The sequence below is a fragment of the Bos indicus x Bos taurus genome, chromosome 15, assembly GCF_003369695.1.
Source record: "Bos indicus x Bos taurus breed Angus x Brahman F1 hybrid chromosome 15, Bos_hybrid_MaternalHap_v2.0, whole genome shotgun sequence".
Lineage (NCBI taxonomy): Eukaryota > Metazoa > Chordata > Mammalia > Artiodactyla > Bovidae > Bos > Bos indicus x Bos taurus.
The window spans coordinates 9,971,308-9,999,170 of NC_040090.1; the positions used below are offsets into that span (position 1 = coordinate 9,971,308).

At 42.2% G+C, this 27,863-nt stretch overlaps 1 protein-coding gene across 2 annotated transcripts in view; it reads right to left on the reverse strand.

Annotated features, from left to right (window-relative positions):
- ALKBH3 (alkB homolog 3, alpha-ketoglutaratedependent dioxygenase) overlaps window positions 1–26,360 on the reverse strand; it is a 41,523-nt gene extending 15,163 nt beyond the window's left edge. Inside the window, exons 1-8 of one of the 2 annotated variants that reach the window (XM_027562613.1) lie at window positions 26,186–26,360; window positions 24,421–24,566; window positions 24,215–24,318; window positions 23,371–23,405; window positions 20,974–21,021; window positions 13,789–13,892; window positions 12,116–12,204; window positions 2,978–3,187 (exon numbers count right to left, since the gene is read on the reverse strand). In XM_027562613.1, coding sequence (XP_027418414.1) covers window positions 2,978–3,187; window positions 12,116–12,204; window positions 13,789–13,892; window positions 20,974–21,021; window positions 23,371–23,405; window positions 24,215–24,318; window positions 24,421–24,499 — 669 coding nt within the window. In that variant the 5' untranslated portion in view covers window positions 24,500–24,566; window positions 26,186–26,360. Of the gene's footprint in view, window positions 1–2,977; window positions 3,188–12,115; window positions 12,205–13,788; window positions 13,893–20,973; window positions 21,022–23,370; window positions 23,406–24,214; window positions 24,319–24,420; window positions 24,567–25,804 lie in introns of both variants that reach the window. The other variant, XM_027562614.1, reaches the window with a different exon arrangement.
- Window positions 26,361–27,863: the final 1,503 nt, after the last annotated feature.

The window sequence follows — 27,863 nt, forward strand, 5'->3', positions numbered from 1 at the left end:
GAGAATCCCAGGGACGGGGGAGCCTGGTGGGCTGCTATCTATGGGGTAGCACAGAGTCTGACAGGACTAAGCCACTTAGCAGCAGCAGCAACATACTGACATATTTGTATTTCTTCCCATATCTGTTACCTCAGTTAACTTTGTTTCAAGATCTCAGACAAATTTTCTTACTTATCAGATAGGTATGTTCATCAAATCAGCTACTACAGTTATAGTGCAAATTCCCCTGCTATTGACAGACAATTAAAGGGATTTAATCACATTTTCAGTGTTTCACAGCCTGTGTTTTCACTCTTGTTCATCAAAATAGACTCTAAGAAGCCTTGAGAAGACAAAGTTTCAGTAAGTATGGTCAGTGTCCCTCTTAGAGATTTTGTTCCAAATGGTTGCCCTCAGACACAATGCTAAGTGGTAGTTACATTTTCTATCCACCCATTAACCTATAATATAACTGAATTATATTTCCAAGAAATAATTCTTGATCACCATGAATATGTTCTCATATGAGAAAATGACCTTCAGCTGCCTAGAGGGGAAAAGGAATAGAGGTATTCTGGGCACCAGAACACTGTTAATGCTTCAGTTCAGTTCAGTCACTCAGTCATGTCTGACTCTTTGCAACCCCGTGGACTGCAGCACACCAGGCTTCCCTGTCTATCACCAACTCCTGGAGCTTGCTCAAACTCATGTCCATTGAGTCGGTGATGCCATCCAACCATCCCATCCTCTGCCATCCCCTTCTGCTCCCGCCTTCAATCTTTCCCAGCATCAGGGTCTTTTCAAATGAGTCAGCCCTTCGAATCAGGTACTTTGCATCAAATATTGGAGTTTCAGCTTCAACATCAGTCCTTCCAATGAGTAACGCTTAACAGTTGGAAATTGCTTGTACAGTAAAACTAATTATCCTACAAAGCATGCTTCGGGAATTCTTAACCTTAAAATCTGGAAATAGGCCAAAAAATGTTTTTTAAAAAGGGTAATGGTGGTGGTGGTGGTAAATGTACGTGTAGAGAAAAACGGTAACTGAAAACTTAAATACCTGGCAACAAAGAAAGTCACTGCAAAGAACCAGAGACTCGGCTTACACCAAAGATTATCCTGGATCCACCAGAGTTTGCTGTCCACTCAGAAAGCTGGAAGGATAACCGTGGAAGGGAGACAGAGCACTAACAGGGGCCAGATCATCAGCTCCAGGAGGGGAAGGATGACTTCATCTCACTTACTCATGGCTATAATCCCAGCTCCCAAGACCAGGCCTGGCAAAAAGGTGGTGTTCCGTACGTCTGGCTTGAGGGTCTGAACTTTAAAATAAGACACCTGGTGTTTCTCTGCCATTCACACAACAGAGGACTTAGGAAGGGCGGGATGAACTCCTCACATGTGCGAACGTAGGATTTAATCAGGTGGAAGCCTGCATATAAAAGCTAACTGTGCCTGAAAGGAACATGGCAAAGGCTGGGGAGCCTGCTTCTTAGGCAGTTCTCCCTGGTACACTGAGACTGTGAAGCTAGTCAGAGTGCCCAGGGAGCAAGTTCACTCAGGAAGTCACTGGCAACTGACAACTACCCTCGATCCCCGCCAACACAGACCAAAGCTTCTGTGTAAACAAAAGCAAATACAACCCCATCGATGGAAGATATGCCAAGGAAAGGTGCTTAATGGAGTTAAGTGCAAAACAACACAATATGCTTCAAAATACCATGTTTGGAAACCCAAAAACATGTCAGGAAAACAGCCCAAGAAGTATATCTGATGAAGAACAGACACAAGCACTGACTGCCTGATAATTACGTGGTCTGGATTAGGTCATACTCAAAACACAGCCCTGTAGGCCGTCCACACTGACTGTGTCTGGTTTAATGTTATAAGCTAAATGACTGGGAGCCTTGGTTTAAAAAAAACACCCACACGCAAATCCTGGAAATAAGATAATTTGGTAGAGCTTTGCTCTTTTCTTAGAGTTCCTAGTATTTTTCTATCTATTTCAGTCCTAAAGTTCTACACTTCTTGATTAAAACAAACAAAAAAAAACACAAAGAGCCCTCATACCCCTCCAATGTATTAAAATATAGTAAGAGCTGGGCTGGACAACTGAAGTTATTCTACAGTTTAGTCACTGCTTGTCTAGTCACCTGGCTGGAACTTCCTCTCTGAAAGAGGTACCGTTCATCTGGATTTTAGGAACTGGCTAAGAAGGAATTGGGATGAGTGTGGTTCAGTTCAGTCGCTCAGCTGTGTCCGACTCTTTGTGACCCCATGAATCGCAGCACCCCAGGCCTCCCTGTCCATCACCAACTCCCGGAGTCCACCCAAACCCATGTCCATTGAGTCGGTGATGCCATCCAACCATCTCATCCTCTGCTGTCCCCTTCTCCTCCTGCCCTCAATCTTTCCCAGCATCAGGGTCTTTTCCAATGAGTCAGCTCTTCGCATCAGATGGCCAAAGTATTGGAGTTTCAGCTTCAACATCAGTGCTTCCAATGAACACCCAGGACTGATCTCCTTTAGGATGGACTGCAGTACTTCCTTTCAAAGAGGACAAGCAACACTGCCATGAAGAACACTTAGTTAAAATAAAGGCTCCTGAAGAAGGTTATCTTCCCTGAGCCTCCTTCCTTTCCCTTCTTGCCCCTACTCACTCGAGCTCTGCCTTCCAATTACTTGAGTAATGAATAATGTCTGTCTACCCCCATTTCCATGAGGATGGTGACTGTGTCTGTCCTTTCCACCAATGAAAATAAGCCTCTGACACCTGGCACATGGCAGGCAATTTCTGTTGCAGAAATGAATGAATGGCTTCTTTGGAAGTCAAAAGCTATCCACAGGATATAAGCCATCAGTTGAAAACATTTCATCAACCAGACACATACTCCAATCCCCTAAATCTGAAAATAGGAGCCTTTTAGGAGCCCAGCTTTTTTTCCCACAGATTATTAGAGAGCGGAAGGAACAGAAAATAAATAAAGGGACTACTCACTGGTGGGGGCTTCTTTCTCATCTCAAACATGCGTGTGGCACCAAAACTGAGTGAAGCAATGATGGGGCACCTCCCCAGTGAAGGTTCATCATCGCTGTGCCAGTCCACGCTGTCCTTCTCATTTCGGTAAAGATTGCAAAGCAAGGAGTTGAAGCTGTGGCCAGTGTTCTCTTCAATTTGGTTCTTCAGCATGAGCAGCACAGGATGCCACTGCAATCAACAGGTCAAGAGAAGGGGCAGAGACAGTTCACATGAGATACAAGGTGGCAGTCACAGGGAAAAACAGAAAGTGTAAAATCAGTCACGCTATAAACAGGGGCTTGGAATAAGCAAACCATCTGAAACGTAATAAGGCCAGAAGAGAAGTCGCATTCTCTCCCATTATGTCTATTCTGAAGCAAGCTGACCTCTGCGATTTTATTAAGGTGCTAAATTTGGTGTTGCAATGTCATGAAGACCAGGCCTATCCTCCCATCTCATCCTTTCCATGTTAAATGTATGACCCTCCAGAGAAGTAACTGTCAGTACACTCTGGGCGGTCGCCTCAGTAAGGCATGGAGGTGGCATGTGGAGCAGGAAGCCTGCTTTGTCACCACAGCTGATGAGCCATCAGGAGTCGGCAGATAAAGACTGAAGTCTGAGGGTGAAAGAGCTCTCCTTCGGGGTGGCCCTCTGTTCCATTCCTGTGCTGTGTATAGTCACTCAGTTGTGTCTGACTCTGTGACCCCATGGACTGTAGCCCGCCAGGCTCCTCTGTCGATGGGGATTTCTCCAGGCAAAAATACTGGAGTGGGTTGCCATGCCCTTTTCCAGGGGATCTTCCTGACCCAGGGCTCAAACCCAGGTCTCCTGCATTGCAGGCACATTCTTTACCGTCTGAGCCACCAGGATTCCATTCCCATTTTATCACAAGTGGCAAAATTGCTCTTTGAAAGGATATTTAATATTTCTAGAGTGGCAAACTTCCTAAGACCAGAACCCAGAGGGGAAAAACATCTACAGAATGGGAGTCATGAAATGGCTGTGAACCACAAAAGATTTAAACAGTCCACAGCCCTGCCTCCTGAGCACCGAGTTCACATCTGTAGTTTATATTCAGAACTCACCATCTTGCCATACATGCTTTAGGAAACTGTGACCCTTGACCTTAGGTTGCACTAGGGAGCTATAATCAGTGCAGCTCTTATGGTTCTGGTTAGAATTCTGTGTGTCTTGCCTTCCAAGGAACCTCAAGTGCTTTACGGAAGCTTCCTGTAGGACAGGGCTTCTCGCTCCACTACCAAAGATGACTGAGGAGGGAACTCCCTGGCAGTCCAGAGGTTAGGACTCAGCATGTTCACTCCTGAGGGCCCGGGTTCAACCCTTGGTTGGGGAACTAAGATGCTGCAAGCTACGTAGCACAGCCAAAAAACATTACTGAGGACCCCAAAGAACTTCTACTTGTTTGAGTTATAGCTGTGACAGCTACCATATTAAAAATTAAAACTAAAAAATTTTTAATTTTTGGTTAATTCGTTTAAAAAATAACAACCCCATTACATGCTAACCCAAGTAGTATTTTATGAAAATTAGCTTTTTTCCAATACAAAAAAATTAGTGAGAAGAGTGGCACTCTTTTGCAAATCTCTTCAATGTCTGATTTAACAGAAGAGAGTTGGTTCTAATATCTGCTTCTGCATTCAACCTGTTAAAATGTTTTTGTTGACACATACAAAGAAAACTGCCTTCACACAGACATGTAGTTTGAAAAAGGAAGAAAAAAATCTTTTCAAATAACCGTAGATATTCTTTGCTATTAAACCAAAGCTCAACTGTACTGATTTCTTAAAGGTTAGAGGCAATGTGGAATCTGAAACAACATCAACACACTTTTTATATTATTACATCTAAATCCATTGGTCCAACTTGCACTTTGAATGGATCTTTTAATCTTGCATGATTCTGTAACATCAAGCACTGGTCATTTGGAAAATACTGGCTCACTGAGTCATGTAGATCCTCTTACTACTGACGTGTTTCATTATACACCATAAAAAAGTCATCTCCATTAACATTACCACTGATCTCTTCAGAAAAAGCTAAGTAATGGGAAGGATACGAGTTTTCCCAGAATTCCTCACATTTCCTTGAAACCTCAACTTTTATTAGTATCAAACTTTTATTAAATCCTGTCCATTGTTTTCCTAGAAGTGACACTTCACTCACTTATGAGAAAACGTCTGCTGAATACTCAAGTCTGAATAGTGTGTGTGCACCAGCTGCTCTTCCAAGTAAAATGGTCCAGGATAAAAGTAGCCAGTTCAGCTTCTACCGTAAACAATCACACATAACCATCATAAATCACTTGTAGCAGAAATGCCTTATGCATACTTTCCATTTCATGAAACAATTTTAAAAGATCAAGATTTAATAAAACAACGCTTATCACTTCTTCAAAGGACACCCTTGAATGAAACCATCTTTTTTTTTTTTTTTTACTGGAAGTGCACGTGGTAAAGAAAACAATGATTACTAGTACAGTCTGGTGGCAATGCCTTGATTCATACTGCTGCTGCTGCTGCTGCTAAGTCGCTTCAGTCGTGTCCGACTCTGTGCGACCCCATAGAAGGCAGCACACGAGGCTCCCCCATCCCTGGGATTCTCCAGCCAAGAACACTGGAGTGGGTTGCCATTTCTTTCTCCAATGATGAAAGTGAAAAGTGAAAGTGAAGTCGCTCAGTTGTGTCCGACTCTTAGCGACCCCAAGGCACCACAATTTTAGTCACCGTTGTTTTTGTATAGTGAAAACTCAACACAGTGAAAAATGTCACCTAGTCTTAGTAATCTCATAAAAATAATTTTGACCCTGTGGATTCCCAAAAAGAATTTCGTGGACTCCCTCCAGGGATCCACAGATTCTACTTTAAGGACTGCCACTCTAGGGTTTCCCTGGTGGCTCAGTGGCAAAGAATCTGCCTGCCAATGTAGGGGATGTGGGTTCGACCCCTGGTCCGGGACGATCCCACAGGCTGCAGAACAACTAGGCCCATGTACCACAAGCCACTGAGCCTGTGCTCTAAGCCCAGGAGCCGCAACTCCTGCAGCCCATGCACCCGAGAGCCGAGCTCTGCAGCAAGAGATGCCGCCACAGTGAGAAGCCTGTGTGCCGCAACCAGAGAGAAGCCCCCACTCTCCGAAACTAGAGGAGAGCCTGCGCAGCAACAAAGACCCAGCACAGCCAAAAATAAATAAATATTTTAAATTATTAAAAAAAAAGAACTGCCACTTCAGAGAACCCCTTCAGCGTTCATGTTCTGTGTTTTGAAGTGAAGAAATGTATGTTCAGCAAAGGAAAGCACAATATCATTCTTAGGTATATACCATGACTATTATCAGGTAAAACTTCCAGGAAGCATATGTGGGAATCAGCTTCACTGTCTTGTGGAAATCATGTTAAAAGCTGGCATTCCGTGTTACGGATAGAGGCATTACATTCTTAGCAGAGGATTTTCTTTATTTTACTGAAGTAACACTGGTTTATAACATCATATTTCTACCATGCATATGCGTGCGTGCTCAGTCGCTCAGTCGTGTCCAACTCTTTGTGACACTAAGGACTGTAGCCCGCCAGGCCCCTCTGTCCATGGGATTCTCCAGGCAAGAATACTGGAGTGGGTTGCCATGTCCTTCTCCAACCATACAGCACGTCCAGCTCCACCAAACACTCAGTTTCCATCCGTCACCACACAGGTGACCTCCACCTGTTGTGCCCTCCATTCTTTCCCCTCCCCTTCGGTAACCACTACTCTGCTCCTTGTACCTACATGTTTGGTTTGTTCATTTATATTATTGATTTTTTATATTCCACACATAAATAAAATCATACAGAATCTGTCCCTCTCCACCTGACTTATTTAACATAATATCTTCAAGGTCCATCCGTGGTCTCACAAAAGGTAAGATTTCATCTTTTTTTAAACGGCTGAGTAGTAGTCCATTTATAAATATAAGAGAGTTGGACCATGAAGAAGGTTGAGCACCAAAGAACTGATGCTTTCAAACTGTGGTGCTGGAGAAGACTCTGGAAAGTCCGTTGGACTGTGAGGAGATCAAACCAGTCCATCCTGAAGGAAATCAGCCCTGAATATTCATTGAAAGGACTGATGCTAAAGCTGAAGCTCCAATAATTTGGCCACCTGATTCGAAGAGCCAACTCACTGGAAAAGACCCTGATGCTGGTAAAGAATGAAGGCAAAAGGAGAAGAGGGCAGTAGGGGATAAGGTGGTTAGATAGCATCACCAACTCAATGGATATGAACTTGAACAAACTCTGGGAGACAGTGGAGGATAGGGAAGCCTGGTGTGCTGCAGTCCATGGGGCTGCATAGAGTTGGACACGATCTAGCGACTGAACAACAACATATATATAGACACACACACGCCCCCACATCTTCTTTATCCATTCACCTGTTGATGGGCACTTAGGTTGTTTCCGTATCTTGTTTATTAGGAAAAATGCTGTGATGAACACAGGGGTGCACATATATTTCAAATTAGTGTTTGCATATTCTTTGGATAAATAACCAGAAGTGGGATAGCTGGATCATACGGTATCTCTATTTTTAATTTTTTGAGAAATTTCCATAATGGCTGCACCAATTAAATTCCCATCAACAGGGTATGAAAGCTCTCTTTTCTCCATATCCTCACCAGCACTCGTTATTTCTTGCCTTTTTGATAATTGCCTTTCTAGCAGGTATGAGGTGATGATACCTTACTATGGTTTTGATTTGCATTTCCCTAATTAGTGATGCTGAGCATCTTATCACGTGACTATTGTCCATTTGTCCTGGAGAAGGACATGGCAACCCAATTCAGTATTCTTGCCTGGAGAATCCCATGGACAGAGAAGTCTGGCAGGCCACAGCCTACGGGATCACAAGAGTCAGACACGACTTAGCAACTAAACCACCAACACCACCACCATTATCCATTTGTATGTCTTCTTTGGAAAAATATCTATTCAGCTCCTCTAAGGCAGAGGATTTTAAGAACTACAATAACAACAAACAAAACTTAGATCATTAAATAAATGTTATTAAACTAACCGACGTTCAAGAGTGAAATTCCATAATAATGTTATCAAGCTGTATTTCCTATTTATTTTATGGCTTTAAGCCATCTTTAACCTGTATGTGGGTCAAGGAGTAACACTTTCATGGAACAACTGACTGGTTTGAAATTGGGAAAGGAGTACGACAAGGCTGTATATTGTCACTCTTTATTTAATTTATATGCAGAGTACATTATGTGAAATGCCAGGCTGGATGAAGCTCAAGCTGGAATCAAGATTGCTGGGAGAAATATCAACAACCTCAGATATGTAGATGATAACTGTCTAATGGCAGAAAATGTAGAGGCACTAAAGAGCCTCTTGATGAAAGTGAAAGAGGAGAGTGAAAAAGCTGGCTTTAAACTCAACATTCAGAAAACTAAGATCATGGCATCTGGTCCCATCACTTCATGGCAAACAGAAGAAGAAAAAGTGGAAGCAGTGACAGATTTTCTCTTCTTGGACTCCAAAATCACTAGATGGTAACTGCAGCCATGAAATTAGAAGACACTTGCTTCTTGGAAGGAAGGCTATGACAAACCTAGACAGCATATTAACTTTGCTGACAAAGGTCTGTATATTTAAAGCTATGATTTCTCCAGTAGTCATATATGGATGTGAAAGTTGGACCATAAGGAAGGCTGAATGCGGAAGAATTGATGTTTTCAAATTGTGGTGCTGGAGAAAATTCTTGAGAGTCCCTTGGACTGCAAGGAGATCAAACCAGTCAATCCTAAGGGAAATCAAACCTGAATACTCATTGGATGGACGAATGCTGAAGCAGAAGCTACAATACTTTGGCCACCTGATGTGAACAGCTGACTCACTGGAAAAGACCCTGATGCGGGGAAAGTCATTAGTAGTCATTAAGCATAGTCAAGGATATTTAGTTCTTTCTCAAGGGCTATAGATAACAGTTTAATCCCTAAGTCATATCTGACTCTTTTTGTGACCCCATGAACTATAGCCCACCAAGCTCCTCTGTCCATGGGATTCTCCAGGCAAGAATACTACAGTGGGTTGCCATTTCCTTCTCTAGGGGATCTTCCCAACCCAGGGATTGAACCTGTGTATCTTAAGTCTCCTGCATTGGCAGGCCATTCTTTACCACTAGGACCACCTGGGAACCTCGATACTGGGAAAGACTGAAGGCAAAAGGAGAAGAGGGCAGCAGAAGATGAGATGGTTGGACAGAATCACTGATTCAATGACATGAACTTGGGTGAACTCTGGGAGGTGGTGAGGGACAGGGAGGCCTAGAATGCTCCAGTCCATGCGGTCGCAAAGAATTGGCCATGACTGAATGACAACAAGAAGCAGCTTATCTTCATGGGGATAAAGATCAGATGCTAGAATCATACACTTAACAAGAAACACAAGAACATAAAGGAGGATGATAGCTTTTCGGCAATGTAACTGAGAAACTAATTAGCACTTCCTTGACTTGCTTAGGGACTGAGCTAACACCAAGTCTGCATTATGTTTCTAAGTGAATATATTTTTTTTTCTTGGTTATTTTTGGTGGTGAAGTAAGTAGAAAAGGAGAAAACAAGGAATAATGAACTAGGGGATTAATTTAGACTCTCCAACCAATACGCTATATACAGATCCCGCAGAACTGAAAGTCTAAATTAAAATCCAGCGTCATCTCACTGTTCAGTGAAGACATTCTATCCTTAAAAGACATTTGAGGAAAAGAGTATGAGAAAATACAAGGACCTATTTGGTGGACTTCAAACAGTGTATTGCAGAGACCCAGGTACCACAGAGACGCCTCTGGGACCACAGGAGAAGAAAGGAGGAGAGGTCAAGCTGGTGGGAATACCAGACAGTGTGGGTCCTCTTTTATTTCCACACAGTGGATTCATATAAGATTTAGCTTGGAAAAAAGACTAAGAGGGACTTCCCTAGTGGTCCACTGGTTAAGAATCCACCTTCCAGTGTAGGGAACATGGATTTGATCCCTGGTTGGGGGATAAGATCCCACATGCCGCGGGGCAACTAGCGAGCCCACAAGCAGCAACTACTGACCCCATGCGTTCTAGAAGCCACCCACCCATGCTCCACAATGACGGAAGCCTGCAAGTCGCAACCAGAGAAGCCCCCACTATGCTGCAACTAGAGAGAGCCTGCATGCCGCAATGAAAACCCAGTGCTGCCAAAAAAAAGACTAAAAGATGTTTAAGTACCTATGATTGAACCTCCTCCTGTGCTATGGAATACTAAGCTTGAGGTAAAAATAACTTTAAAATTAAACTAATATCCCCAACACATATATACACATTAGGGAATCATCCCTTAAAAAATCTGAGAAAGGGACGTCTGTTTTGATTTTGTTCCAGATGGTATACAAACTAAATCTATTAGCAATAAATACAAAGTTATGAGCCAGTCAAATTCAAATTAAAGAATTCTAATATGACATTATACTAGAATATGTTAATAATACAGCAAAATTAAATGTAGTATATGAATAACTGATTTTATTTTTATAGAAAAATTCTCTACATATATTTGCTTAAAAAGAAAAAAAAGACTAGAACCAAATCATCAGATGGAAGCACTATCCAAAATTTTAATATTCTTCATATTTATCTGCAGTTTCTAAATTTTCAGTAATAAACACATATTACTTACGATATAAGAAAAGCGTTGTCATTTAAACAATTCTTTTGAAGAGGTGACAAAATGTCCCCAAGCATAAGTGGTCACTGTATCTCAGCAGACCTTACATGTCTTACGTTTAATCTAAAGCAGTGGTTCTCAAGCAAGGTCAATTTGGAAGCCCCACAGATGTTTAGCAACGTCCAGAATCATTTTTGGTTGCCTTGACTGGGTAGGGGGTGCCTCTGGCATCTAGGGGGCAGAAGTCACAGATACTGCTAACCATCCTACAATGCACAGGACAAGCGAACAACAAAGAGTTATTGTGCTTGAAACATCGGTGATACCAAGGTTGAGAAATCCTGTTCCGAAAGATTAGCTAGAATGAAAGAACTTCTTTCCCACAGGCTATTTAATCCTCAACTTCTCTGCTATAACTGTTGACAAGAAGATACACTAATTCTGACAGAAACATAGCCAGCAGTTTATGCTGGACTGGCCTAGCTCAATTCTCCTCATGTTTTCAAGTCAATTTCAGATTTAAAGGGTCTCTCAGTACTTCCCTGGGTTACATTCTAAATGCAGCCTTAGAAACCAGAGCACCCATCCATCTCTTCATGTGAAAAAGTCATGTTCCCTTCAGTCAATATTTTATCCCTGAACATTTTAGTAAAATGCTAGTTTATGATAAGAAATTACTAGGAGTTCTAAATGTGTCACATTTCTCTTTATTCCAATGCCATAAGCAAAAACTCCATTTTCTTCAAAGTCTCCTTCAAAAAAACAAAAACAAAACCCACAAAAACCATATTATTATTTGCCAAAGGCAAAATTCCAAGGACTAAACAGAGAGCTATTTCTTGGATCTTAATTCCATTATCCGGATAAGCTTAATTTATACATTATACTTCGTCTTTCATGGACATTTTTAAAAACACAAGAAGCAGCAGAGACAAGCCAAAGCAATGATAAATATGAGAACTGCAGCCACAGAATGAATACAAAGTCAACAAGAAAAGCAACAGATTTTTCTCACAAATGGGAAAAGAGCCTGAGACATGGAAGCAAACATTCTGACTTCACTGGTCAGTCGTAAGGATTTGGGACCAGAGCAAATACGTACCAGGAGACACACAAGGGCTATGGCGGAAAAGCTTGGGGAAGGGGGAGATCAGGAAAAGAGACCATTCATTTCTCTGAAATCCTTGCGTCTGGCTCTAGTTTACTCTAGTTCCAGTTTTTTCCTCATCCTCTGACTTCATCTGTGGATCAAAAGCACACCAATGGTGATAAGCACAAAGACTCAGTGTTTGAACTCGGAGGATTTTTTGAACTAGGATCCACCGCACAGCTCTGCAAGGTCATTTATTGTTATTTCACAGTACTCTACAGTCACAGTATATCGTCTATAAAACCATACCAATAACAACATTCCAACATACGTGAGGATTTGGTTGCATAGTGATTCTTGAATAAGTGTAAGGAAGTTCTCCATACCATGCTGTAAGTCTTGGTTGCTGGTAAGTTACATCTAAGAAAGAAAATACAGGGCCTTTGAAAGGGTTCAATGCTATTTTAGGTGTACCTACCGAGTGCCAACACCCTGCCTAGTAATGGATAAGGAGCTATGAGAAATACAAAGGAAGAGGCAGGATGGGCTCTGACCCAAGGTTCCACCTTCATAAAGGGCACGGGACTTCAGGAGTGGCATGGGGACAGCTAAAAGGATGGCAAGAGAGGGTATATGGCAGAACCAGTACGGGTGCAGCTCTGGGGTGAGAATGGGTGTGACCCATTTGTGTTAGTGGTGACACAAACCAGAGTGAAGGAGTCACACCGCAGGACAGAAGGATTCACGTTAGGGAGGGTCTAAGATGCAGGACATGGAGTCTGAACCCTGGTAGGCAGGAAACTGTGGCATGAACGTCCATACAGGAAACAAAACCAACTGTTCACCCACGTGCCACCACTATCTAAGCCCTTTTAATTCCAAATAAAGAAAAAGGTGCTCTGACCCACCACAGCACATAGTTAATTTTAGTCAGAAGTTTTTGATGTCCACTTTATAATTAGAGAAGCAGCTACCCGCAGATTTGCTATTTTTCCCTACAATTGACTTCAACCACCACAACAATAACAATAATAATAAAAGCAGTTAACATTCATGGAAGGCTTTATACTATTCACAGAAGGCTTACTATGTGCCAAGCATTCTGTTAAGTATGTTATTAGGCACTGTCTCATTTAATTATCACAACAACCTTGCAAGATAGGTATTATTATTAGCTCTATTTTCTTGATCAGAAAAATTAAGAATCAGAAAATTATTTAACTATCATTTGTCTAAAATAAACAATCACTTTGAAAGAGCCAGCAATTGAAGCCAAGTCTGTCACCGAAAGCCCTGCTATAGAAATTGCTGGGAATTAGAAGCCTGCCCTCAAAGAGCCGACTCTCCTTATGATGCCTGTTACAAAAGTGATGCCAGTATACTTTGCCTCTTTCTCCACAGAAAATTTAAAATCACTCAATGTGCCAGGAAAAAAAAAGAAAGATTCTATGCTAGAGCACCGACACCCCCTAGTGACCACCTTTGGTATAGCAGGTACTGTTGCTTGTGTGGTACCCACTCCAAGCCAGGTCATCTTGACAAGCTCAGGAGAAGACTACAAATGCTGGAGCTAAAGGAGACTTCTAGTGAAACTAGAGTGACAATAAAAAGATGATAAAAAGAATGTATGCTGAACAGAATCAGAAAAAAATAAGTTCTGGAAGCTTCTATGAAGAAAGAGGGAAGCTGGCACTGTCTGAAGTAATGAACAGTGATCAAACACCAAAGGAGATAAGCATGTCAACCACAGCTCAGCCAAACCAAACTTCCTTCCTCTCCTTGAAGGCCCACCTTCCGCCACACACTGAGAACCACGTGCTGTGTCTTCTGCAAGGAACACGCTTCCCTGTCCCCTTTGGCGAGTTCCTGCCCATGCTTGGGTTCCAGTTAGGTTTTGAAAATCTGTGTAAGTCTGGCTGCGATGCCAAGAAGCAAGGGTACTGGAAAACAATCTGGAAAGGAGGGCCAAACACCAACAACTGTGATCCCAAGATATCCACTTACCGTCTCTGATGCCAGTCCTCTGCTTCCAGGGAACATCCCGACAAAGCTGTTCAAACACTGAGTCGGCCTCTTTCAAGTCAACAAAGCCAGGACACAAACACACCCTGGATGCAGAAAGAACAGTTACTAACTAAAGAACACAGAAGATGGGGTGGACTCCAACCATCAGCAGAGTAAATGAATCTGGACGAAGCTTCCTTTCATGGGTAGATGAAATCATCTTACCACACCCCCAGAGGGTGATATCACCCAGATCATGATGCTCCAGATGAAAAACCAATCTCTGCCAAGTTAAGACAGGCAATAAAACAGGCAATGAAGGATGAGGAGGTACATGATGGCTTTCACAGACATGGTTCAAATACTACCCCAGCACTGCTGAGCTGTGAAACCTTGGACAGGTTACTTAACCTCTCGGAACCTTGGCTTTTCTCATCTGTAACACAAAGATGATCTCACCTGACAGCATCACTGTGAAAAGCAGAATAATAAAATGCTTAGCCCTGTGTTACTGTAACAATTGAGAGTCTTCCGGGACTATGCCAATCGTAGGGAAAGCAATCATTCATAACTATAACAAACTAAAGATATCCAAAAGAGGATTTTTATTTCACTGAATATACACTTATTTCAACAATGCCAAGTCAGCTCAGAATTGTTTTGGATATCTTTTTTTTCCTCTCCTTTACTGAGGTATAATATAATATACTGTAAAATTCAACGTAGTGTAATGTCTTCAAGGTTTACCCATGTGTACCACATTATCAAAGCAACATTTCTTTTTATGGTGGAATAAAATATCCCATTATACAGACATAACACCTTTTGTCTGTCCATTCACCAGCTGATGGAGATTTGAATTGTTTCTGCTTCTGTCTGTTTTGAATGCTGCTATGAACCTTCACACACAAGTCTTTGTATGGATGTATGTTTTCATTTCTCTTGAATAAGATACCTAAGCCTGAAACTGCTGGGTCATATGATAAAGGCATGCTTAACTTTTTAAGAAACCACCAAACTTTTTTTAAGTGGATTGTACTATTTTACATTCCACCAGGAATACAGGAAGGCTCTAGTTTTTCCACATTCTCTCTTATAATAACACTTATTACTGTCTTTTTGACTGTGGAAATTCTAGTGAATATAAAGTGGTATATCATTGTGGTTTTGATTTCAATGTCCCTAATATACTATTTCATTTTAACAATGCATTTGGATTTCTGGATAACTTTCTTAAGAAATGTTCTGAAAGATAGGAACATGCTCTTCAACAGCCTTGCTGGTAATAAATTTTCACTCTTTGAAGGTACGTTTGATTTTTTTTTTAACAGTTTAACAAGGAATTTATTAATTTTAACCAGCTGTACAATTTACAATGTTTGATCTGAATTATTATTTTTTCCAGTTTTACTGAGATATAATGGACATACAGCACTATATCCATTTTCAGTGTAAAGCATAATAATTTGGCTTACACATACGGTGAGTTGATATTTTAAAGAGCCAAAGCTCACCTGAAGCCATACCAGGTTAACAATGACATGTAACAAAAAGAATGCAACTGGTTTTCTTGTGTGACTATTAAACTTGCTCTAAAAGGGAAGTTCTGAAAACGGAAGTTCTGAAAAGGGTTGTAACAATGGCAGTGCCACTGGACTAACTATAGAGACTTGCAAATCCAAAAGCAACTCTTTCTAAGCAATTCACTTAGATACATAAATTCTGATTTATTTAAACATCTCATTAATTTACAGTAACATGGAAAAGGTCAGTTTTCATTCCAATCCCAAAGAAAGGCAATGCCAAAGAATGCTCAAACTACCGCACAATTGCACTCATCTCACATGCTAGTAAAGTAATGCTCAAAATTCTCCAAGCCAGGCTTCAGCAATACGTCAACTGTGAACTTCCAGATGTTCAAGCTGGTTTTAGAAAAGGCAGAGGAACCAGAGATCAAATTGCCAACATCTGCTGGATCATGGAAAAAGCAAGAGAGTTCCAGAAAAACATCTATTTCTGCTTTATTGACTATGCCAAAGCCTTTGACTGTGTGGATCACAATAAACTGTGGAAAATTCTTCAAGAGATGGGAATACCAGACCACCTGACCTGCCTCTTGAGAAACCTGTATGCAGGTCAGGAAGCAACAGTTAGAACTGGACATGGAACAACAGACTGGTTCCAAATAGGAAAAGGAGTATGTCAAGGCTGTATATTGTCACCCTGCTTATTTAACTTCTATGCAGAGTACATCATGAGAAACGCTGGGCTGGAAGAAGCACAAGCTGGAATCAAGATTGCCGGGAGAAATACCAATAACCTCAGATATGCAGATGACACCACCCTTATGGCAGAAAGTGAAGAGGAACTCAAAAGCCTCTTGATGAAAGTGAAAGTGGAGAGTGAAAAAGTTGGCTTAAAGCTCAACATTCAGAAAACGAAGATCATAGCATCCGGTCCCATCACTTCATGGGAAATAGATGGGGAAACAGTGGAAACAGTGTCAGACTTTATTTTTCTGGGCTCCAAAATCACTGCAGATGGTGATTGCAGCCATGAAATTAAAAGATGCTTACTCCTTGGAAGGAAAGTTATGACCAACCTAGACAGCATATTCAAAAGCAGAGACATTACTTTGCCAACAAAGGTTCATCTAGTCAAGGCTATGGTTTTTCCTGTGGTCATGTATGGATGTGAGAGTTGGACTGTGAGGAAGGCCGAGCACTGAAGAATTGATGCTTTTGAACTGTGGTGTTGGAGAAGACCCTTGAGAGTCCCTTGGACTGCAAGGAGATCCAACCAGTCCATTCTGAAGGAGATCAGCCCTGGGATTTCTTTGGAAGGAATGATGCTAAAGCTGAAACTCCAGTACTTTGACCATCTCATGCGAAGAGCTGACTCATTGGAAAAGACTCTGGGAGGGATTGGGGGCAGGAGGAGAAGGGGACGACAGAGGATGAGATGGCTGGATGGCATCACTGACTTGATGGACGTGAGTCTGGGTGAACTCTGGGAGTTGGTGATGGACAGGGAGGTCTGGCGTGCTGCGATTCATGGGGTCTCAAAGAGTCGGACATGACTGAGTGACTGATCTGAACTGAACATGCACTAAGGTGATGCTTTCAAAATGAAATAATTACTACCGCCTAACATACCCTAAACCGCATATGCTTTAATGTTATTGAAATCTACCTTTATATAGCAATACAATATAACTTAACATATATTATATATAATAATGCAGGATTAACATAATAATGCATACAGTAATAAGCAATCCCCTTCGTGGATCACAGTCTTGTCATGGTGAAGGGGTTTGTGTAACTCAATGAAGCCATAAGCCATGCTGTGCAGGGCCACCCAAGCAGATAGGACATAGTGAAGAGTTGTGACAAAACATGGTACACTGGAGGAGGAAACGGCAACCCACCCTAGCATTCTTGCTGCAGGAACCCAATGAGCAGTATGAAAAGACAAAAAGATAGGACACCAGAAGATGAGCCCCCTCCCCCTGCCCAGGTCTGAAGGTATCCAATATGCTCCTGGAGAAGAGCAGAGGGCAATTACTAATAGCTCCAGAGAGAATGAACTGGTTGGGCAAAAGCAGAAATGTCACTCAGTTGCGGATGTGTCTGGTGGGGAAAGTAAAGTCCAATGATATAAAGAATGGTATTTCATAGGAACCTGGAATGTTAGATCCATGAATCAAGGTATACTGGACATGGTCAAGCTGGAGATAGTAAGACTGAACACTGACATCTTACAGATCAGTGAACCAAAATGGATCAGTGAACTAAAATGAATTAAATTCATGAACAGGTGAATTTAGTTCAGATGATCATTATATCTACTACTGTGGACAAGAATCGTTTAGAAGAAGTGAAGTAGCCCTCACAGTCAACAGAAGAGTCCCAAATGCAGTACTTGAATCCAACCTCAAAAATGACAGAATGATCTTGGTTCATTTCCAAGGCAAACCATTCAACAATACAGTCATCCAAGTCTATGCCCCAACAATTGATGCCGAAGAAGCTGAAGTTGACTGGTTCTATGAAGATCTATAACACCTTCTAGAACTAACACACAAAAAAGATGTTCTTTTCATCATAGGGGATTGAAATGCAAATGTAGGAAGTCAAGAAATACCCAAAAGTGAAAGTGAAAGTCAGTCAGCCGTGTCCAACTTTTTGTGACCCTATGGACTATATAGTCCATGGAATCCTCCAGGCCAGAATACTGAAGTGGGCAGTCTTTCCCTTCTCCAGGAGATCTTCCCAACCCAGGGATCAAACTCAGGTCTCCCTCATTGCAGGCAGATGCTTATCAGCTGAGCCACCAGGGAAGCCCAAGAATACTGGAGTGGAGAGCCTATCCCTTCTCCAGCAGATCTTCCCAACCCAGGAATCAAACTGGGGTCTCCTGCATTGCAGGCAGATTCTTTACCAGCTGAGCTACCAGGGAAGTCCACAAAAAATACCTAAAATAACAGGCAAGTTTGGCCTTAGAGTACAAAACGAAGCAGGGCAAAGGCTATTAGTTTTGTCAAGAGAACACGCTGGTCATAGCAAACACCCTTTTCTAACAACCCCAAAGAGGACTTTACACATGGACCTCACCAGATGGTCAAAACTGAAATCAGATTATGTTCTTTACAGCTGAAGATGGAGAAACTCTATACAGTTAGCAAAAACAAGACCTGGAGCTGACTGTGGCTCAGATCATGAGCTCCTTATTGCAAAATTCAGGCTTAAATTGAAGATAGTAGTGAAAACCACTATACCATTCAGGTATGACCTATGTCAAACCCCTTATGATTGTACAGTGGAGTGACGAATAGATTCAAGGCGTTAGATCTAGTAGACACAGTGCCTGCAGAGCTACGGACTTTATATAGTAGGTGGTGACCAAAACCATCCAAAGAAAAAGAAATGCAAGAAGGCAGTGGTTGTCTGAGGAGGCTTTACAAACAGCTGAGGAAAGAAGAGAAGCAAAAGGCAAGGGAGAAAGGCGAAGACACACCTAACTGAATGCAGAGTTCCAGAGAACAGCAAGGAGAGATAAGAAGGCCTTCTTCAACGAACAGTGCAAAGAAAGAGAGGAAAACAATAGAAGGGGAAAGACTACAGATCTCTTCAAGAAAATTGAGATACCAAGGGAACATTTCATACAAAGATGGGTACAAGAAAGGACAGAAACAGTAAGGATCTAACAGAAGCAGCAGAGATTAAGAAGAGGTGGCAAGAATACCCAGAAGAACTATACAAAAAAGGTCTTAATGACCAGGATAACCATGATGGTGTGGTCATTCACCTAGAGCCAGACATGCTGGAGTATGAAGTCAAGTGGGCCTTAGGAAGCATTACTGCAAACAAAGCTAGTGCAGGTGATGGAATTTCAGCTGAGCCGTTTAAAATCCTAAAAGATGATGCTGTTAAAGTGCTTCACTCAGTATGTCAGCAAATTTGGAAAACTCAGCAGTGACCACAGGACTGGAAAAGGTCAGTTTTCATTCCAATCCCAAAGAAGGGCAATGTCAAAGAATGTTCAAACTATCATACAATTGCACTCATTTCACATGATAACAACAACATTATACTCAAAATCTTTCAAGTAGGCTTCAGCAGTACATGAACTAAGAACGTCCAGATGTACAAGCTGGGTCTCGAAGAGGCAGAGGAACCAGAGATCAAATTGCCAACATTCGCTGGATCATGGAGAAAGCAAGGGAATTCCAGAAAAATATCTACCTCTGATTCACTGATTATGCTTGCTAAAGCCTGTGACTCTGTGGATTACAACGAACTGCGGAAAATTCTTTAAGAGATGGGAGTACCAGACCACCTTACCTGTCTCCTGAGAAACCTGTATGGGGATCAAGAAGCAACAGTTAGAACCAGACATGGAACAATGGACTGGTTCGAAATTGGGAAAGGAGTACATCAAGGCTGTATATTGTCACCCTGCTTATTAAGAGTACAACAGGTGAAATGTCGGGCTGGATGAAGCTCAAGCTGGAATTAAGATTGCCACAAGAAATATCAACAACTTCGGATATGCAGATGATACCACTCTACTGGCAGAAAGTGAAGAGGAACTAAAGGGCCTCTTGGTGAAGGCGAAAGAGGAAGAGTGAAAAAGCTGGATTGAAACTCAACATTCAAAAGACTAAGATCATGGCATCTGGTCTCATCACTTCATGGCAAATAGAAGGGGAAAAAGCAGAAGCAGTAACACATTTTTTTTCTTGGACTCCAAAAATCACTGCAGATGGTGACTGTAGCCATGAAATTATAAGACGCTGGCTCCTTGGAAGGAAAGCTATGACAAACCTAAACAGCATATTAGAAAGCAGGACTACGACTTTGCTGACAAAGGTCCATACAGTCAAAGCTATGGTTTTTCCAGTACTCATTACAGATGTGAGAGCTGGACCACAGACAAAGCTGAGCACCAAAGAACTGATCCTTTCAAATTGTGAGGCTGGAGAAGACTCTTGAGAGTCCCTTGGAATGAAAGGAGATCAAACCAGTCAATTCTAAAGGAAATCATTCCTGAATATTCATTGGGAGGACTGACGCGGAAGTTGAAGCTCCAATACTTTGGCCATGTGATGTGAAGAGCTGACTTGTTGGAAGAGACCCTGATACTGGGAAAGACTGAAGGCAAAAGGAAAAGCAGGTGGCAGAGGATGAGATGGTTAGACAGCATCGCTAGCTCAACAGACATGAGTCTGAGCAAACTCCGGGAAACAGTGGAAGACAAAGGAGCCCGGCATGCTACAGTCCATGGGTTCTAAAGAGTCGGACCTGACTTAGTGACTGAACAACTACGACAATCTAACAATAATATAGCACTCACAGCACAGAAGTTGAGACCAGACTCAACTTTAATGTTAAACTACTACGTAGCCCCAGGACAAAGTATTGAATCTCCCTGGACCTCATTTCCTCACATGAAAAACTGGAGAAGTAATAGTTACACTATACCTGACAGAGAGGTTATGAAAATGTTTTGAAGCTAGTATAAAAGGAGGTATTACTACATATTTGCTCTCCAGGAATTTAAGGGGCAGATGTTACCTACTTTAATCAAGGTTAACATTCTACAAGGAAAACATTCTAAATATTTCAAAAGACTTGAAGTAAGTGATTAATTATAGTCCCTTTCTAGTGAGAATTCACTTACCTAGATATGCCTGTGGGTGACATGCTGATTTCATACACACCCTCTTTTCTAAAGAAACCAAGAAAACAAAGACTTATTAGTACCAAGGTAAACAACATACTGCATGTAGTGGAAGGAAGAGTTGTCCTTCGGAGTGCACAAAGTTCCAGCTCACCAAAACCACTTCCCGATGAGGGTGCACGATGAGGGAAATATAGCCCCACCTTCTTCTACCGCTGAGATAAAGGGTAAGATGGTGGTAACCATTACTGGCCTTGGGTATAGAATCCTAACAAAATCAGGCCATGAAGGCAAAGGCCACAATAAAGTAAATTCTTATTCTGTACCTTCATATTTCACCCATAATTCAGGTTGATGTGGCATAGGAATCTATCACACAAAGGGGTGCCAAATTGAGCATCCCCTTGGAGCCTGGAATAGAGATACACGGAACAAAAGTAGAAGGTCCTCATGATAGAGCTCCACCTCCTAGAAGTTGCCACAGACTCAGCATCCTCCAGGGTAATTACTGCTTGGAATCTCCTGAATACACCACCATGTGTCTGATCCCACGCTTTTCTACATGCTGGCATGTGTCCCCACTATCTAGCACCCCCAATCCAACTTGCCCCCAGCTTTGGTCCAGTGGAAAATTCTAATTCATCCTTCAAAATCTCAGCTCAGTATCACTTTGTCTAAGCCTTTCCTAACCTGTGATCCAGTCAAATAATGTTACATATCTCATCCTCTGTGACCACTGCACCTCACCTAGAAGTATACTGTTCCAAGATAGTCAGGATCACAATTTGTCAGACTACATGTCTATTTCATTTACTAGACTATGAGCTGCTGAAGGGCTGGAATGGGCGACTTTTCTGTCTCCTAGTGCCTAGCACACAACAAATGAACAGTAAAAAGTTTATTGAACTTAACCCAATATATGAAAGTACAAAACTGTCACAGAAGGGCACGTCATGGTAAGAAATGTGATCCAGACTGGACAGGTGTTTCCATCCAGATAGCTGTGTCAGACGCTTCTCACGGAGATAAGTTATGGAGAATAATATAAAGGGATAGTATTTACGTCATCCTTTTCCAGGTGACTTAGCAGTTCATAATCTCTGACCTGGGCCCTTAGGTGGATGTATAAGCCACTCTGAGTCAAAATGTAGGCAGTTATTATCATAAACATATAGCATGTTTCAAAATATTAGTCGGCTATAAAATTTCCTAGAGTGCTCATATTCTCAGTGCTATATTTTGGGCCATATTTAGAAAATGGTTCATTCCAAATATGAAGGATATTTCTGGCTATTAAAAAAATCTAGCATAGCTAATTTTAGATAAACAGAATTAACAAACCCTATGGTCAAGTAGGAATGCGTACCATCATTTTTTGTCTCTGTCTGGGAAATTCACAATTGTCCCTTTTTTTCAACCTGAATGTCCCATTTGTAGCTTAACAGGTTTCTTGGCTTTGTTTCTTTTCCTTACCATCGATGGAGGCAGTATCACATTTGTATTTGCAAAACAAAGACTGTTAAAGCTACCAGACTGGGTCTTAAGTGATTATATAGTCCAATCCCTTAATATTACAGGCAAGGAAACACAAGTCCAGAGAGACAATAATAACTTACCTAAGGACTAGTTACATAGCTGACTAGTGGCCAGGCCATAACTATACACCCTCTCTGAAAATATGATGATACTTGTGTTAGTTTCAAACTTTTCTAAGATATACAAGTTGACCTGCAAATAGCCAAACAGCTGAATACTTGCTCATGAGCAACAGTACACATTTAATGTTAATTTGCTAAAATAAAAGCATGCTTTCTACAGATAATTTATCTGCATTAGATGGAAATTGAGAAGCAGGACAAGAGAAATCAAAGCATCTTTCATCATTTTGAAAAAGAATATTTTTAGACACAGATCAATATAAGAGAAATGTTTATTATCATTTAATTGCTCTGGAACAATTCTGTGGTTTTAATAAATGAACTGTAAAAGCTTCTAGATTTCTAGCAGTTTTCATAGCACTGCTAGTAAATTGATACTAAAAGGTTTTTTGAAGAATCATGTTTCAATGACTCAGGAAAAAAATTCCTCTGTGTCTTTACCTAAGAGATATTTTAGCTGCTATCTGTATATATGTTAGTCAAACAGAGCCAGGAAATCTACACCAGTCAGAGTTTAGGGAACAGATATCTGGTTGCATTTTCCACACCATCAGCAAATTCGGAAAGGCTTCTCAAAAGACCAGGTTTAAAGATATCTGAGACAGGGATATCCCAGCTTAAAATTTAAGACACTAATTGACCATTATCTTTTCCAGATGGAAACACCAGGCCAAGGGAAAGATCTGGGGCTCTCCATTCACTGTAGGCAACGGTCCCAGGAGGGCAGCAGTGTACTTACTCAATCACTCGTGGCTCTGGGGCTCTGCGTACCCCCTGCAGAGAAACAGTCAGATATTATTTCTGAATGATTCCTAATCCTCAGGGAGGTTTCCTTGCAGAATTATGGTATCCTCTCATTCCTAGTTAAAATAAAGCAGGTTTAAAACTATCCCTGTTTTATTCTAAGCTCTTAGTATCCCACCAGAAACTTCTGGTTCTACTCTTCTTAGAACTACTCCAGAGTGACTAGTAGGCAGTAAAGGATGACAAAACTAGAATTAATATGTTTTCCTAGCAGTAAGCATTCTGAAAAACAAAAACAAAAACAAAAACATTCTTTCCAAGGGATTTTTAAAAACAGAAGACATACTAGGAAATAGGAGGTTTTAATCATTATTTATGCAATCGTTACTATAGCAAGATACCTGATTTTTAGCGCCTTTTTCCCATGTTATTAAAAACAGCAACTCTTCCCCGTTTCTTACATTTTTCCCAGCAAGATTAAGCAATGCAATAGCTAAAATTTCAATCCAATTCCACAGATACTTGATACACTAGCATTTTTACGACTGTTAGAACTTAGATAACTAATGCAAACTCCAGTCATGGTATAACCTCTCGTCACAGTACATCTCCTTGGCCAAAAAAAAAAGGGAATTAAAAATGCCTATAAATTGGGGGAAGACTACTAAGAATTCTCAGACATACTAAGAAACTAATACTCCACATTTCATTATTATTACAGGCCTTTCAGTTCTCTATTAGTGAGCTTATTCAATCACTATTTATTTGAGTGTCTACCATGTGACTGTTGCTTTTATAAATAAATCTTTGTCACTGTTGAAGAAGAAACAAGAATTTACCTCCTGGGGTTCTTTGAACACAAACTGTCTGTCAGACAGATGCTGCTCCTTGTTCATCCAGGCTTTACCAGGTCTCTGTTGGAGATTGTTCTCAGCAGTGGGAGCTGAAAAGAGACAAGATTCAAACCTTAACATCAATTAAAAGAGAAGGATACTGGTCCACACACATATACACACAAAAACAGGAGATCCCCACAGGTCCTTGCCTGGCTGAGCAGTGGCCTGGCTCTTAGCAGGACCAGCCCAGGCTCCCTGCACTCGGGCTCGCCGTCTTTTGTCCTCCATGCTGACCAAGACTGCTACTCTTAGCTTTCAGAAAATTTCATTCCTGATTCAAACTACACAATGGTATCTGTTTAAAGAGAAAGAAAGAAAAAAAAAAAGATGCTTTAAGTTGGGGTTGTGAAAGCTTTGACTACCAAGCTTTGACTATAATCCTTTCAAGTAGATGAGATGACTCAATAGCAATCAGTGCGTCTACATAAAATCAACTCTGAGATCACAACATCTCAATCAGGAGCCTACTAAGTTACTTGGGGATGCTGCTTTTAATGCTTATCTTTTAATGATTTAGCTTACCGCGGTGCTTTCACTTCATTCACAAGAAAGTAGATACTAAGAAATTCTATAACCAGGATCTCCCATGAACCACATTACTCTTATTGGTCCCCCAAGATGACAACATAACGGAACTGTGATATGCCACCTCCATGAAGATTCAGAAATAGGCTAAAACGCAGTTTCCCCGGGCATTTCCATACTCCATCATCACAGGCTCCATCAAACTTCCCTTGAAGCTTGTTAAAAACACCTATGGCCCGTCTCAGAAGATTTGATGTTGGATGGATACACGTGTCTGTCATTGAAACAAGCATTGTAGAAGGTGATGATAAACAGATATGTAAGGGCCACGAGGTTAAGTGGTTCACCCAGTGTCACTCAGGAAATCAACAGGTAATTAACGTTCAAATTTTACCACATTCCGGTCTTAAGTAAAACATCCACACCATAATGACCAGTAATATTAATTTGACATTTTTGCCAATAAAAGTCTAGCCCACATCAAATACAGAGCATACACATCCGCAAAACAAAACCAAACAAACGAAACGGGAACGTTGGGGGCACGTACGGACTTACAGTCCATTTTCTCATAGGTCCAAGACAACTTCACTCCAAAGTTCTCAAAGGTTAACAGGCTCTTTTTAATAGCTTGTTTAGCCTACAAATTCCCAGCCCCACTCCCAGACTTTCTGATTCAGGAGAACTAAGCTGGTCCTGGGAACCTGTATGTTTAACAAATTCTCCCAAGTGGTAAGCATGTTAAGTTTTCTTATTTAATAAGTGGGCAGAGGACAGAGGCTGCCATCTGCCCACAGAGTTAACGGCACAACAAGTATCTACTCTCCAGTTCCACATGATTTGTAGACGAAGCTCTCGTATGATATTTTCTCTCAGTTGAGGCCTTAAAACCAGCTATCATTCTTGCTGTGTTCACAGGGCAGCGATGTGTTATGTGCACCGCACGGCTGCTGAAAATACAGATTCCAGAAATCTGCGGAGTCTCGGAAACTATTAACTAACTCCTACCTTCCACGCCGAGATTCTTTACCCGAATTAAGCACGAGAACCGCGCTTCCAAGGCCAAGAGCGAGCGCTCCTGCGGCAGCCAAAGGACTAGCTTTGAATCCGAATCTGACCCTTCCCAGCGGCGTGGCCTGAGGCAAACGCCTTCCCCTTTCCGAGTCAGTTTCCTCCTCTGTCAACAGAGGAGCCAATACCTCTCTCATGGTCCGAGTGAGAATTAAGCGATGCTCGAAGGTGAGAGAGCCTGGTCCTCTCAATAAGGCTTAAGCAACTTCATTTTAGACCCGTTCCGCCCCACCCCCGGGAGGCCCTGACTGAAGTCCCCTGAAGAAGGGACCTCAGGAAGGTCCCCACAAGTCGCAGCGACAGGCCGGGAGGCCGCACCTGCCAGAGGAGCCGGGCGCGCAGGTTTTAAAGCCGCTCTTCCTAAAGCAAACCCCGGGCTGCCTCGGGCCTGTTCTGCCGCCGGCGGTATGTGGGGGTCTCCGAACCCCGGCCTGACACCAGCACTTCCCAACCGCAGGCCCACGGCGGCAGGCACGTCCCCTGACGTCACGCGCCGCCGCCGCCACCGCCTCTTCCGGAGCCACAGCCCGGATGTCCGGGCGGCTCGGTATCCCTCGAGCCGAAAGGGCCGTGTCTCTGACGGTGAAGACGGCAGCGCCGGGGTTCTAGGGTAGCACAGAGATTGAGGGTGCGGTGGAGCCCTGTTAAGGGTCGGCTGTGGCGATGGTGGGGATGAAGACGTTTCCTCGGCCGAAGTCCCACACCCCTAAGCAAAGACAAGAGACATCCAAGCGCCCGCTTCTTTGGTCCGTGCCGGAAGAGCGACCGAGCCCCAGCGGAAGGGCGAAGGCGTTGGGGAACCTAGTCATGATGCGCGGAGCAACAGGGTTTGACTTTTATCCTGAACTCCACTGAGAGTCTGAGATGCACCTCGTTTGTTTTCCCTGCAGCCGGTGCAGACTTCTGTCATAGCACTGAGAATAGGACCGCGCCCTATTTGCAAACAAAGTTTGCTTGAGAGAAGAGATTTGAGTTTCACGCTATGCACATTTTTACTTGGTGTATAATCTCGGTCGGGTACCCTGCTTTTTTTTATGAAATGGGCATAGCTTTTCTGTCGGGAGGATTACATGAGATAATGTATTTACAGAATTTAGCACGATGCCTGGAACACAATAGAAAATAAATGTTAAGTGTCTTCAATCTGAGTTCTTGAGACACATCTTTAAGTGGCCGTGTTAAATCATGTATCTTACAGTGTGAAAATAGCAGAAGTAGTGCTAAATTAACTACACCCGGTGCAAGTTATATTGTGGAAGTATTTAAAATGAACTTTGTGTTATATAGTGCTTAACCTGCTGGAAGCTCAGTATACCCCATCAACAACCCTACATTGCTGCTACTATCAAATCTAATTTCACAGCATCCGTTACTGTTTATTATACTTTGTGACATTGAAGGAGAAAGGATTTATCCTTGAACTGAGAGGAGAGAAAAGTGGTAGGGGCAGACTATAATTTTTATCTTTCCCCCCATCCCATAAACTAAGGCTTCAGATCAGATCAGTCAGATCAGTCGCTCAGTCGTGTCCGACTCTTTGCGACCCCATGAATTGCAGCATGCCAGGCCTCCCTGTCCATCACCAACTCCCGGAGTTCACCCAGGGAGTTCACCCAGACTCATGTCCATCAGGTCAGTGATGCCATCCAGCCATCTCATCCTCTGTCATCCCCTTCTCCTCTTGCCCCCAATCTCTCCCAGCATCAAAGTCTTTTCCAGTGAGTCAACTCTTCGCATGAGGTGGTCAAAGTACTGGAGTTTCAGCTTTAGCATCATTCCTTCCAAAGAAATCCCAGGGCTGATCTCCTTCAGAAAGGACTGGTTGGATCTCCTTGCAGTCCAAGGGACTCCCAAGAGTCTTCTCCAACACCACAGTTCAAAAGCATTAATTCTTTGGCGCTCAGCCTTCTTCACAGTCCAACTCTCACATGCATACATGACCACAGGAAAAACCATAGCCTTGACTAGACAGACCTTTGTTGGCAAAGTAATGTCT